The sequence below is a fragment of the Peromyscus californicus genome, unplaced genomic scaffold (genome assembly GCF_007827085.1).
Source record: "Peromyscus californicus insignis strain IS unplaced genomic scaffold, ASM782708v3 Scaffold_16__1_contigs__length_79575227, whole genome shotgun sequence".
Taxonomy (NCBI): domain Eukaryota; kingdom Metazoa; phylum Chordata; class Mammalia; order Rodentia; family Cricetidae; genus Peromyscus; species Peromyscus californicus.
This window is the reverse complement of record NW_026294458.1, coordinates 9,865,259-9,879,821: the sequence shown is the minus strand read 5'-3', so window position 1 is coordinate 9,879,821 and position 14,563 is coordinate 9,865,259. Positions and strand designations below refer to the sequence as shown.

The window sequence follows — 14,563 nt, the reverse complement described above, 5'->3', positions numbered from 1 at the left end:
ATTTGCCATTAGGAAAAACAGTCTAGTAGTCGCTTAACTAAGTCTAATCACATGTACTGACGCCATACACTTTTATCCATGTCAAGTAAAGATGCTTGGGTGGGTAAATGGTACCATGAACTGACAGTTATTTTTCTGTCCCTCTAGTTGTACCGGAACATCCAACTGTCACACCTTCCCCAAGTGATGTACAAAAGTTCCCGAATTCCTTCGTGGAGGTAAACAGTTTCTTTCCTTTATGAAAGAGTGAAAAGCTGCTTTAATGATTATTCCCTTATGTTGTAGTGGCTATCACACTTGAAAAATAAAGTTGGTTAGGTTATCATGAGTGTTAAATAGTATATTTAGGAAGAGGGGGAAACAGAATTAGACCAGATTAGTGATTGGATAGAACATTCACACATGCTTATGTCAGGTATTGATTCTGAGTCAAGGGGACAGGGTGTCTTTGGGAGAATGGTGTTCTGCTTTTGACAAAAGTATGTAAATTTCACTTGGAAGTTGATAGGCATATCATCCATGTAGACTTGAATGTTCACGTAAGGGTCCCCCCCTTTTATGACTTCTAGAGCCTCTGGTTTAGGTTGAATTTGATTGTTTCCCAAAGATCAATGTTGTGGAAGCTTCATATGCCCCAGTATAGGGTGTCCAGGTGCTCAGAACTCTAAGTCATGGGATGCACGTACATTATTAGAGTGCCTCATAAAAGGGCATAGTAGTAATATAGTAATCATAATAATCAGTAGAATACAGGAAACTTAGATATTTTTGTACCACTCTAGAAATCACAACAGAGATGGGGCCATTTTTTTTCTCAACACAGAAACACCAACTCATCCTAAGCCTATGAGGTCTTTTAAGGGCTATTACAATTCTGAATACCTTAAATATCCTAAAACTATGGCATGTAAGGCTGGGTCTCCTACAACCCAGACTTGCCTCAAACTACTGGTCTCCTGAGTCTCTACCACCCAAGTGCAGGAGCTACAGGTTTAGACCAGTATGCCTGACTCAAACAAACACGTGGAAGTGCACGTTATCCTCCGGAACCACTAAACCCTCGGCCTCAACTGGGGTGCATGTGTGTGTGTGTGAGTGCGCGCGTAAGGGGGTCCTACCCAACTCATGGACACACTCTCCCTCAGATCTGGGCCTCAAGAGGAGGCCGGACAGGGCCTGTTTGGGGCCCTCCTTGAAGAGAGGGGGACATTTTCCAGTCAGAATTCACCTCCTCCTCCAACACCCCCCCTCCCCTGGCCTAACACACCAGCCATGGGGCCATTTGGGGTCAACAATATTTCTCTTTCTGGAAGCCCCTGCCAACACCATGTGCAAAGGAAGCCCTCAAGTTAACCAGGCCCCCCTCAGCTGCCGCCTGGAGAGAAAAGAGACCCCACGCAGCGACGCCCGGCACTTCCAGCTTGTGAAAAACCGCGGGAAGCCTGTGCGTGGGCGTGGCAATCCGCGCAGGCGTGGCCATCCCGGAGCACCCGTGCTACTGACTGCGCAAGCGCAGAGGGTGGCCCGTGCGGGGAGGCCTCGCAGAGTCCCAGGGCGGCTGGAGTTTCTCTGCCTGGAAAGTCAGAAGCAGAGCCCGGGGTGGGGGGCGTTTGCTCCCGAGGCGCGCAGCCGGCACGGGCGTGGCGCTGCCCCTTTAGCTGTTCTGCCCAGCCCTGCCATGTCAGCCCCTGCTGTGTCAGAAAACCAAGGCCTCGCTCTCCTTCCGCCTTGCCCGGTTCCTAGACGCTAGGTATTTCCTAAGATGCTGCTGGCATCCTGGACCGCGTGCCTGGAAGAGAATGACTCCCAAGGCATCAGAACAAGGTGTGGCCTTTCTGATGGGACGCCCTGGATCAGGCAGGGAATTTAGTCTCCAGGAGGCCGGTAGGAAGCTGAGGCCGCTTTTGAACTAACACCCTCCAAAGCAAACCACAGTGCGGGAGAGCCAGGCGGTGGCAGTTGTTGAGGACAGCAAAAGAGCACGTGGTGTTGGTTTTCACCAGTGTTGGTTTTTATGTGGCGGCACAATGTTATTCATTAAGCGGCACTGTTACCGTGTGAGGAAAGGTTCGAGGCACCACAAAACCCACTATCAGAGTTTATTAGGGAAGGAGGGACAGGAGAGAATGTGCTTAGGCCTATGGAAGACGTGGGGGGAGGGGAAGGGAGAAGGGGGAAGGAGTCTGTGACTAGCTTTTGATGGATTCCCCTGCCCATGCGCATATGTAGCTATGCCACACATACGCATAGATTGCCTAATGCAGCGCATGGATTACATAGGACGTAAAGCCTTGGAATGACTAATCATTTTGGCAGTGCATGCTCGGTCATGTAGCTGGGGAGTGGGGGAGGAGGGAGTGGCCAGTGACCAGGAATTCCAACACATGGGCCACAGAGGGACTCTACAAAGGAAGCCGGTGGTATGACAACCTGAGCTCTGAGCTTCAAGCCTCCTGTCTGGAAAAACTGGGAGTTCTTGGCTCTGTGACTTTGGGCAAACTTACTCTTTCTGTGTCTACATTGCCTTCCTCAATAAAGTAGCAATAACAATATTTACTTAATTGCCTTAAAATATTAAAGGATATTAATCTGTCCTGTCACATAGTAAGTGCTCAATAAAGGTTAATTCTTGTTTCAAACAAACAAATCATAGTAATCAGATATGGAGTTGCTCTGTCATGTCGTGATATACCTTAGCTGACCATCAGTGGAGGCTAAACACATAGGGATACCTGATGTGACCTCTAGTCAGCAAAAGTGAAAAACAGACTAGTGTTTGTCACAAAGGAGACGTCCTGAGATATTCTGTCAGTATCATATAACATACTAATCCAGAATCTTCCACCCAAGGGCTTGGTAATCCTTGGTGTAATAATGCCCAGCAAACAGGTGAACCAAAGTGTTGTGCAAACAGAACTCACCATAATCTGAGTCTCAAAGTGTTTTCTTTACTGTATGTTGCAGGAGGAACCTGGTATCCACAGATGTGGTATGTATTCTGGAGTCACTGAAGACATGTTTTAGATGTGAATTGTGTGAATACTGGTTGTCTTTTGTCTAGTGTACCACAGTAAGCAAAAACACATTCATCATTTGACAGTTGGGAGTTCGATTTCAAAAAAAAAAGTGATACCTCAAGTAAGAAACCATACTCATGTGTCTACAGTTGTACATCTAGCTGTGACCTCTTTAGTTTGGGGTTTTGTGCACCAGGCTATGTTTAAACTTCTTTTATCTAGACAGACGTCCATGTCACTGAACCCAATTTTCAGGAAAACTGTTGTGAAAAAAAAAATTAAGGACTTGAGCCACTGTGTCAGCTGGCCATGAGTCAACCATGGAGGATCTAGCACAGGCTCCATTCTTGTTCTGGGAGACTCTTTTTAAAAACTTTTTTTAAATTGTATTTTGTTTACTCCATCTATGTTGATTGAGTAAACAAAATATTTTTTTTTAGGAGTGGGGGAGGAGAACATAGGGAAATGGGAGGGTCAAGCTGGAACAGGGACAGAGTGGGAGGGCAGGGAAGAAGATACCATGATAGATGAGGGCATCATGGGAATAGGAAGAGGCAGAGGGCTGGGGAGGCTCTCAGGAATCCACAAGGTTGATCCCACCTTGGTCTGCTGGCAGTGGTCCAGAGGGTGCCTGGACCGGTCTGCTCTGGTGACCAGCCTAGCAAATAACCTAGCTGTCATCATAGAGCCTTTCTTTGTCCAGTGAGAGATGGAGGCAGATACAGAGATCCACGGCCAGGCACCAGGCTAAGTTCTGGGAATCCAATTGATGAGAGAGAGGAGAGATACTGCAGGCGAGGGACGTCGAGATCATGATGGGAGGACGTGCAGAGATGACCGGCCACACTAGTGGAAGCCCATGAACTGTGGACTGGTGGCTGTGGAGCCCCCATGGGACTGGACTAGGCCCTCTGGACACGGAAGATGGTTGTTTGGCTTGAACTGTTTGGGGGGCACCCAGGCAGGGGGATCTGTCCCTGGTCTATGGGCAGGCTTCTGGGAATCTGGGGCCTGTGGTGTGACACCTTGCACAGCCTTGGTGCAGTGGGAAGGGGATTGGACCTGCCTAGGCTCAGTGAGCTGGGCTCTGTTGACTCACCATGGGAGACCTTGATTTGGGGAATGTGGGGATGTGGAGTGGCTTGGGAAAGAGGGCTGGGGATGAGAGGAGGGAGTAGTGGGGGTCTGTGGATAGCATGAGGAGTGAGTAGAAAATATCCTAATAAAGAAAAATAAAATTAAAAAATAAGTTGTAACTGGAAATGAGCCTTTGGGGATGAATGTCAGCTGGTTTCTATTAAAATTGTAAATTTCTTGAGAAAAAATAGTATTCATAATTTATCTATAACAATGTGTTTAAAGCTCACCACAGCCATATGTAGTGGGTTGATTTGTGTTTTCCTAAACAGGTGAATAAACCAATGCCCAGAATAAGTGATGAGGATCTTTACATATGCAGTGCAACAAGTGCATTTAATACCCTGCCTGCACACATTAGCAAGTATGGAAGAAACAGCCCATGTTGTGGTGTCGATCACAGGTTCTATGCTTACCACTACATTGAGACAGGATGGATGTGTGTGAACTGGGTGTGTGCTAGACTTAGTTGGCTCCTTCCAGTAAAACCTGAAAAGCTTTAAGGTGTTTAACAATATTAGTATGGACACAAAAAGCAACACAATCTAGGCACAGTGTCCACTAAGAACTCCAGTCTCCACCTGGATGTTGATCTGTGATGTCTGACTTTTTGGACAATATAGTGTTTTTGTTTTTTTTTTGAGACAGGATCTCACTATGTATCCGTGGCTGTCCTGGAACTAGCTACATATATACCCTTCTGACTTGGATATCACACAGTTCTGCCTGCCTGTGCCTACAGAGAACTGTTATAAAAGGAGTTCACTACCACACTCAGTGAGACTATATATTTAAAAATGGGGTGCACTCTATTATGTTCCAGGAGTTTTCTTCTCAGTGGTGATTGGTCCTCATGTTTTCAGTGTGACCACTCAGATATCTATATCTATATCTATATCTATATCTATATCTATATCTATATCTATATCTATAGCTTAGACTTTGAATCTGAGCATCTCTACAAAATATGGAAGCCTTGTTCACCTCTCAGTGTAGTCCACTAACCAGAGAATCACTAACTGAGAGGCACTAGGCAGGTTAGATATATCTATATCTATATCTATATCTATATCTATATCTATATCTATATCTATATCTATATCTATAGCACAAAATTTCATACAGATAACAGAATTTCTATTGTGACCAAAGGGGATTCAGTCCCTGGAGTAGTGTGTCACACCCTGTGTTTATGGGAAAGAACAGAGACAAGGTCATGGAAGGAGGTTTCTGTGTTCTTCCTTTTCACAGGCATCATGGTAGTCTTGTCAGGTATAATATTCTTGCGTTCATCTCTGTCATTTGCAGGCAGTCTTTCAACACTTAGTGCTCATCAGCATTTATCACTACCAAGTGTCCAAGCCTGTCACTGTGCTTAGTAGCTCTCCATGGAATGTGTGCATAAGGTCCTTTCCCTGTTTGTGTGATGAAATACTATGACCCAAACATGCCAAAGGAGGAGTGCTTGTCTTCCCATGATACCATGAGTATGGTGTGCATATTTGCTGAGCAACCAGAGATACAGGAGCCTGAGGGCAACAGAAATAGAGAAAAGGAGTGTTTCTTTATGCTCAGCTCACCTTCTCCTTCTATAGTCATGGATCTCAGTCCCAGGAATAATGCCCTAACAGCTGAACCATTTGCTACCTCAGTTAACCTTGTCAAGATAATGCCATGCAGGCATCCTCTGGGATCTGGACTGTATGAAGTTGACTACTGATGTTAAAATGACTGGTACATTCATTTTAGGATTTTAACCTATGGTAAAGCCAATCTCTCTGGTATGGACAACCTTCTCCTTTGCATTCAAATGTACATATAAATAAAGGGCCTACAAAGTGGTTCTGGTGATGCAGTTCTTGTCCCTGGTTCCCTTGGGACATTTGTAGTAGTACCTCTTTGTTCATTTTATGACCATATTTTTCTCTCTTTAAAGGACATCCGCAGGGTAAACTTCTAGATAGCTAGTAGGGTTCTCTAGTCTGGCTTCATTGCAACACTAGCAATGTCCTGACAATTAAGGATATAATGTATGGCTTTAGATTTTTTTTTTAATCTGTGTTCTTCATATTGGCATGCATGTTAGATGTTTGAGTCAAGGAAGGTTAAAGCCTGATGTTTATCTTGGATCCTTTGACTTAATGGATGAGAAAGTGTCTGCACTCTGGTCTGTCCTTAGTGCCAAAGCATTCTTGATTCATCCTCCAAGGCAGAGGCTGGTTTTGAGAGTTCTCCTAAAAGACTGCCCGTGTTCCTCAGGATAATAGAATGGATTCATGGAGATTGGCTGTCTCTTGGTACCCATCTGGCCATAGGCTATGTCTGTTCTCTGTGTTTTCAGTACTTTAGTCTCTCACTCTTGGCATGATCTGGCCTGTCACATCTTTTCTGCAACATGAGCTTATAATCTAAGGAATCATTTTCCTCAAAGTGCCTTTATTATAGCTACTTGAGTAGGTTCACAGTCAAGGCTCATCAGAAGCATGTCTGCTTCTCCTGGATTTTCTCACTGTACAAGTGGTCTGGTATCAATCATAGGCTAGCCCTGTAGGGTTAATGCATAGTGTTTATTGATTGTAAATTCAGACTCCTGCTTCTGAGCCATGTGTGCCAGAGACATGGGATTCCACTTCTAGTCCCCACCTTTCAATCTCCCTTATTCCTCTTGCCCCTATCCTTCTCCAACCACTTCTCCTCTTTCATAATTGTCATGTTGACTCAGGACTAAAGGTCTGGCAAGCCATGGAGGCCTATGTGATGATCCCTTCTACCTGTTACTTTATTATTGATGCTACATACCAGAACACATTGCCCATGCAATGTGGCCTAACCCCCAAGCATGTCCCCAGCCTCAGCTTTTGGTGTCCTGGGCCTTTTTGTATTCATTATATGTCCCTCCCTCACAAAACTCATGAGACTAACAAAGTCACTGGGAGAGAACTGAACAGAACCTTTCTTGGGGACAATAATGCCTAGAAAGGCAGTTGAATCTCAGTAGGTCATCTTCACTACATGTACAAAGGTGGTGTATGATATTTTGTTTGTGTTCTGACAAATAAAGCTTGCCTGGAGATCAGAGGGTGGAGCTAGCCATGAGTTAACCATAGAGGCCAGGCAGTAATAGCTCACACCTTTAATCCTAGCACTTGGGAGGAAGAAGCAGGAAAATCAGGAGTTCAAGGCCACCCTGGGCTACAGGAGATTTACCAGTCTAAAAGAGAAACAGAGCCAGGTGGTGGTGGTACATGCCTTTAATCCCAGCACTAGGGAGGTGGAGACAGGAATATAAGGTGGGTGGAGATAGGATCTCAGTGCCTAATAAACAAAATATTATACAACGCAAAAGTACATCTTTGTTTTTCTCCAAGTCTTCCCTCTGCCTTAGTTTGCTTTATGGGAAGATAGTCTAGCAGCAGCAGAACCATCTTGTTCAGTAGGTTTAGTCACATGTGCTAAGTCCGTGCACTTTCACCCACATCAAGTAAAGTCCAGTGTAAATAGTAAGCTGTCCCGTGAACTGACAGTCACTTTCTGTCCCCCTAGTGTCCCATGAACATCCTGACAATATGGTCTCACCAGTAAACCAGCAAACGTCAGCAATGAGCATGGTCGAGGTAAAAGGGCCTTTTCTTTCTCTGAGGTAGAAAGGTTACCTCGGTGGTCCCCTTATGTTTCAATGGGTATCACATTTGAATTAAGAAACTGATCAGGTACATCATGTGTTGTTGTTTTTAAAGTGTATTTTGCCTGCATGTGTATATTTGTATCACGTGTGTATTTGGTGCCAAGAAGGGCAGAAGCACCATGTAGGTGCTGGAAATCAAATCCCAATATGAGCATGTATGTCTGTGTGAGGGTATCACAAACCTTGGAACTGGAGTTGCAGACAGGTGTGAGCTGCCACGTGGGTACTGGGAATTGAACCCAGGTCCTCTGGAAGGGCAGCCAGTGCTCTTAACATCTGAGTCATCTTTCCAGCCCAGTACATCATGTTTTTAAAGATCCTCATGTTGTTGGGCACACTAAGCTCCAGACACATCAAACTTTGGGTCATATGCTCAAATTATTTCTACCATAGTCCCTAGAAACAAAAAATATCTTAGTGAAAAATAAAGGTTTTCATGAGTTGGCTTTTTGGAGCCCAGTCCGTATGGTGGGATGCCTTGCTCAGCCTTGATGCAGGGTGTGTGTGTGGGGTGTTGGTCCTGCCTCAACTGAATGTACCAGGCTTTGTTGACTCCCCATGGAAGGCCTTACCCTTTTGGAGGAGTGGATGAGAGGTAGGGTGGGGGTGGAGAGAGTCAGGGAAAGAAAGGAGAAGGGGAGTGGAAGGAGGGATGGGAGGGGGAACTGTGGTTGGTATGTAAACTGAGAAAAACTGTGAACAAAAAAAAAGAACAACAACATTGAAAGATGAAAAAAATAAATAAAAATGCAAGTTTTCATAGACGTTATGTGATGTAGGTTAGGGAACATTCAGTAGAGGCCAGACAGGTTATCCTGATCAGCCCTTGAATCAGAAAAAATTGTAAAAGGTACTAGTCTTTAGCACAAAGTATAGAGTCCCAGATCTTCTGTTACATCATCAAATAAGGAGTCAATTAATATAGTCTCCACTTGACTACACTTTTATATCCTCATTATGTCAACTATGGAAGGATCAAAGATCTTTACAAATATTATTCAACATGATCTAAATGTTAAATATTTTCTTTCCTTTCAATTACAGGTGGTATTGAATAGATGCAGACGTGGTATGTAATCACTCTCTAAGACACAATTTAGATGAGAATTGTGTAAATACTAGTTGTCTTTTATATGATACACCACTGTGATATAAGCTGCTAACTGATAATGAAAATTATATGTTTTTATATTTTTTTCAAGGAAATGACATCCCAAGTAACAAATCATGACCAGGTGTCTATGGTTGTCATGTTCAACTGTGATTCCTTTAGTTATTTGAAGGATTTGTTCACCAAGTTGTGTCTAAATTTTTTTCCAAAGAAAAATATCCCAACTACCCAACCCAATTTCTAGTTATGAGTTTGTAAATTGAAAAATCAGAATACAGTTTATCTACAAAAATGTATTCAAACTTGACCACAGCCATGCATGGTTGGGTTACATGCTTGCGTTCCTTCATAGACGAATAAACCAGAACTCAAGAGGTAGTGATGAGGCTCCTTAGCTGTGCATCTTAAGAGCCACTTCTTACCTCATCAAGGGCACAATAATCCCCGTGGAGAGCTCTGCCTTCTTACATCTGCCTGCAGTAAGGCAAATCGATAGGGATCCCAAACACTGCAATGACTGCTGTAGTGGTTAGAAGTCCTAGGAAGTGTCATTCAGCATGCAGCAGACAGTCACTGCTTTGAAAAGTAGAGAAGCATAGTGCTTCTTTTAAGATGACAGAGTCCCAAAATTAAATAAAGGACATGGGACAGTGGGATGAATAGTTCAAAATGGATTTCTCTTAGATCTGACGTATTTCTGTAAGTTCTGGAGAAAAGCATTAACAGATTAGACAACATTGGCATGGGCACAAAGAGTCACAAAATTTAAGGACAGTATGCACTAAGATTTCCAGTCATCATTCGTTTAATGATCTGTGCTGCATCATTATTCCAGCAATACATTTAAATTTTATTTTTTATTATTAATATAATTTTATTAATTTTGATATGTCTATGCACTGTATTTCATCTTATTCATCCCTCATGACTCTTACTGTTCATAGATCCTCTCCCTTTTTACATTTTCCCAAATTTTATCCTTAAAAATAACTTGCTAGTCCATTTTGTGCTAAACATATACTCAAACATGTAGGGGCATCCACTGAAACTGGGTTCACCTTGCAGGGACAACACCTTTAATTAAACTATCCCTCCCTCACACAGAAGCCATAAATTACCAATAGCTTCTTAGTTAGGGGTGAGAAAGGCTTCTGAACCTCTCTTCCCTACAAGCCACAGTGTTGACCTCTTTGATCTTGTATGGGTCCTATGCGAGCAACCAACAGTACACTTGTAAAGGAGAGCTAGACTCTGAGCAGTAAGGCTACTTCCTGTCATGGGTAGTTAGACTCCATGTTGCCTATTCCATTTTTGCTCTCAGTGCGTTTACACAGGCAGCAGGGAAGAGTGCCACTGGGCATCATTCTATCCATATTGGTGGTGTCTGCATGCTCGGGCTCTCACCAGTGAGCTAATGTGTTAAGTGGCACTCTTATGGGGATTGGCTTAGTACATGCCTATCGTGTCTAAAAACCCAAGTTTCGTCCCAAGTACTCAATGTAATGTACCCAGGATTGCACAGTCTGTAATCTTTGATTTAGAGTGGTAGATTCAAGAAAGACCAGCCTTTTCTAAATAGTGAATTTTAGGCCAGCCTGGGCTAGAGGCCTTTTTCACCAACAAAACATAACAAATAATCAATGAAAAAACAAAAATAATAAACTGAAATAGAAGGTCTGTTGATGGAAGGAGAGTGTATAGAAGCTGACTCTGCCAGTAGCAGGTTGACTGAATTGCAGAGGTTAGCCACATGCCCATATATATGTGACTAGCACAAATTGAACTTGGTGAATTACTTAAGGAGACTAAAAAGGGCACAGAGCTGGTAAGGAGTGGAGAGATATGAATGGAATCAAGAGAGTTAGGGTGAGGAGTGGAGATGAATATGATCAAAATACATTTTATGGAATTCTCAAAGAATCACGTATTTTGTTAAAAACTTTGATGAGGGAACAGTGAACAGATATGATGCACTGTCATGCCTTGGGCAGCTACTGCCTTTCTCTTATCTCTTGACACCTCAAGAGTAGTTACACCATGAAACACTAGACTCCTTTTCTTGTCAGTTCATGTTGAGGGTTTATACAGGGTTGGCCAATTTAAAGGAATTTTTTTTGGTCTAACGTTCATGTGACAATTTCATTTAGAATAGCTTAGACTCTGAGTCATCACGGAAGACACACAAGCATAAGTCACCCCTCAGTCCTTGATGATCAGAGTCACTTGATGAGAGGTACCTGGTAGGATGAAGATGTTGGAGGAAGACTGTGTTTACTAATTCAGAGACCTTCTATAACTTATTTTGGAAGAAATACATAATTGGAGTCAAGGATCAAAGGCAGAACATCTGTCTCTTTGCTTATATCTGGCAGGGACTTTGATCAGAGCATCATGGATATGACTAATATGGTACCCAAGGTTAAAAAGTTAGAGGAATACACAGCTGCTTACCTTCTGAACCTACTTAAAGTGATACCATATGTCCTGCATGAGCCGTAAAATACCCTGGATAAGCAAAGAGTGACATTAAACACCAGTGGTCACTGTTGTGTAGCACACTAAACACTTGCTCAGGATTCAGTCATTCTTGTCTAATTGAATTGTTTTTACATTTCACAAACATCATAGAACACTTGTACAATCCATGTGCTTTTCCTTAGGGTTTAACATATGTTTTACACCAATAAGACTCCTGGGGGTCCTTATAAAATTTTTAGTTCACCGGTGCAAAGATGTGATCACAGCCGGATTGCATGGATTTCACTGTGCCATGATGCTCTAACTGGGATTTGAATGCTGCCTGTCAGTCACCACACCAACGTAACATAGTCACATTGCTCTTCCTTCTCTATTGTCACATCTGCACTAATTTAGACTTTACCTACATCATGTGACCATAATAGACTTTATCTACATAATCATGTGATACATAATTAATTGGACACTGACACAGTGATCTTCCTGAAGCCCCATTCTAATTACAGTGACTTACCTGAAAATAAATAAGGAGATCAAATGTACAAACACTCAACTATTCTAAGTTTCCTCTGTTTGTCTGTCGTGAAGCTGACCTAACTCTCCCTGTTGTGACTGCATTCCCAGTTTCTACAGTACTAAACAAAAGGTGTATCCAAACAACCGTGATCCCGCTTGATATGGATGGACCTCAAGTAATCTCCGGTACCTCCAGAGAAACACCACACATTAAAACAGAAGGTACTGAGGGAATTATGTTCAGTTATGTATAATAGATGCCCTTTATACTGTGCACTATTTATAAATCTATAGAGACGTTTTGCTGTAGTTTTTAGTGTGTAGATACTGTTAATTTATCTAGCTCATCTGTAGAAATACAACCACAGAATTTAAATAGGATAAATAGGTTTAAAGGTTAAAGGTAACCTTTGCCTTTCATTAAGTAGTGGTAAACCATAGGAAAGCTGAGGCTTGTCTTGTATGAATATGACTTCACCTGGGGTAGGCATGAGTGACTGAGCCACCCTCTCAGTCACTTTGTCCCAGACATGGATGATGCAGATGTGGAAAGTCTCAAGAGTGATCTGTTTCATGTCCAGAATCTCAAGAGTGAGGATGAAATTTGAGTTAGGTAAAGGCATTCCTAGTCAGGTCCACTGGGAGAGAGCCCTAGGTGTGGTCATCTTAGACCTTGTGCTTGGGAGGCCAAGGGAGTGGGAAAGATCAGTAAGGACACAGAAACTTTCTGTGCTTTTCCTCTTTCCAATGCGTAATGGTTAACACTGGCAGGGTTAAGGGTGCTTTGCTTCTGGTTCTGTTATTTAAAGACTGTATTTCCCAGAACACATAGACCATTCCTCCTCTGCCACTCCCAATTCATAAGTGTTTGACTGTTGTTATACCTCTCCTTGGAAGTTTTGTTAGGATTACTTTCCCAGAGGCAGTGAGCAAGGAAAGGTTTACTTTGCCATACAGTTTGAGTTTAGAGTCCATAATTGGGAAGCAGTAGATAGAGGCAGAAACTTGAGGGAGATTGACCTTGCAACCAGAGCCCAGAAGCAAAGAAAAATGAATGAATGTACTCTCCTGACTTTTCTTACTTTTATACTGTCCAGGATCGCATCTCAGGGAATGCTTTACCCATAGAGAACAGATCTTCCCATCTAACTTAATCTAATCAAGATAAACCCCAAGGGCATGCCCAGAGGACACAGATCTCATCAGTTTGACAGCTGAGTTTCAGCATCATGGAGCCAATGAAGTGTTGTTTTCACTTTTGAGTATAACCTGTATCAAAGCCAATTTATCTGTAGGGAACAACTTTCTCTCCTCACCAGAACCCATAGGTAAATGTCTTAAAGTGTGATCCCAATGATGCAGGAGAAACAGGTTCTCTCTCTTCTTCTCCCAGGTCTTGTAGCAGCACTTCATGGACCCCACAGGGTGGAGTGGCTCAAGACCCAGAATGGCTTTTTGCTCTGTCAAAATCCCAAGGCTACAATGTCCTGGGAGTAAGGGCTCAGTGTATGACTTTAGCTCTTTTTTTTTTTCTTTTTCTTTTTTTAGTTTCTCAAGACAGGGTTTCTCTGTGTATTTGCTGTAATTATCCTGGAACTCGCTTTGTAGACCAGAATGGCCTTGAACTCATAGAGATCTGCCTGCCTCTGCCTCCTGAGAGCTGGGATTATAGGCATGCACCTACCACCTGGTGACTTTAGCTCTTTTGTAGGCAGTGTTCCTCACCTCAGACTGACATACAGGATGGCCGAGACAAGGGAGATTAGAGGTCTGACATCCATCTTAGATCCTCTGACCTATTAGGTGGGATGTGATCTGAACCCTAGCACACACTTGGCCCCATTTCAGAAATTCTTGGTTCAGCCTTCAGTATTCAGGGGTTGGGAGTTCTAGTAAACTACATCCGTTCCTAGGACTAAAGGACTATAGATAGGCACTTGGGTATCAGCTCTCTTGGCACCTATCTGGTCATAGGGCTGTGTCTGTCCTCTGTGCTGTCACTATTTGTATCTTTCTCATGTTGTAGCCTTACCTGTCTTGTCTCATTTAGGGGAAGGAGTTCATAATCTCAGAAATGAGTTTCCTGTGTCCTCCCTGGAGCCTCTTCATTAGGCTCGAGGCCCTCGCTCGCCACAAGTGTGTTGGCTTCTCCTGCCTTCTCTCATTGTTTAGCTGTGTTTGGCTCCACCATGACAGGCAGTATTTGTAGAATTAATGCATTGTGTTACTCACTGTATACTCTGGCTCTCCTGCTTGTGAGTAGCGTCTCCTACACAGCCCCATGACCCCACCTCTAGCCTCATACACTTCAATATCCCTCCTTACAGTTTCTTGCCTTTTATCCTTCTCCAGCAGTTTCCCTATTTCCTGGGTGCCATGTTCATTCTGCATTCTGTGCCTGGCTATCCATAGAGTCTTGGAGGTTCTCTTCCACCAATTATCTAGTTCCTGACACTGTATAATAGAACACACTGTCCACAGAATATAGCCTAACCCTCTGGCATGCTCCCACCCTCAGTCCAGATAGTTCTTTGCTTTTTGTATTATCTCTAATTATCTCTTCCTCACCAAACTCACCGGACAGGTAAGACCATTGAGAGCAAAGAGTATAGAACCTTC

At 43.2% G+C, this 14,563-nt stretch overlaps 1 protein-coding gene across 4 annotated transcripts in view; it reads left to right on the top strand.

Moving 5' to 3' along the window:
* The first annotated feature begins 7,234 nt into the window (after positions 1-7,234).
* LOC128111854 (FK506-binding protein 5-like) overlaps positions 7,235-14,563 on the top strand; it is a 32,661-nt gene continuing 25,332 nt past the window's right edge. For 2 of the 4 annotated variants that reach the window (XM_052740303.1, XM_052740300.1), the window contains exons 1-3: positions 7,235-7,768; positions 8,884-8,908; positions 12,053-12,166. In XM_052740303.1, coding sequence (XP_052596263.1) covers positions 7,721-7,768; positions 8,884-8,908; positions 12,053-12,166 — 187 coding nt within the window. In that variant the 5' untranslated portion in view covers positions 7,235-7,720. The remainder of the gene's footprint in view (positions 7,769-8,883; positions 8,909-12,052; positions 12,167-14,563) is intronic. The other 2 variants (XM_052740301.1, XM_052740304.1) reach the window with 2 other exon arrangements.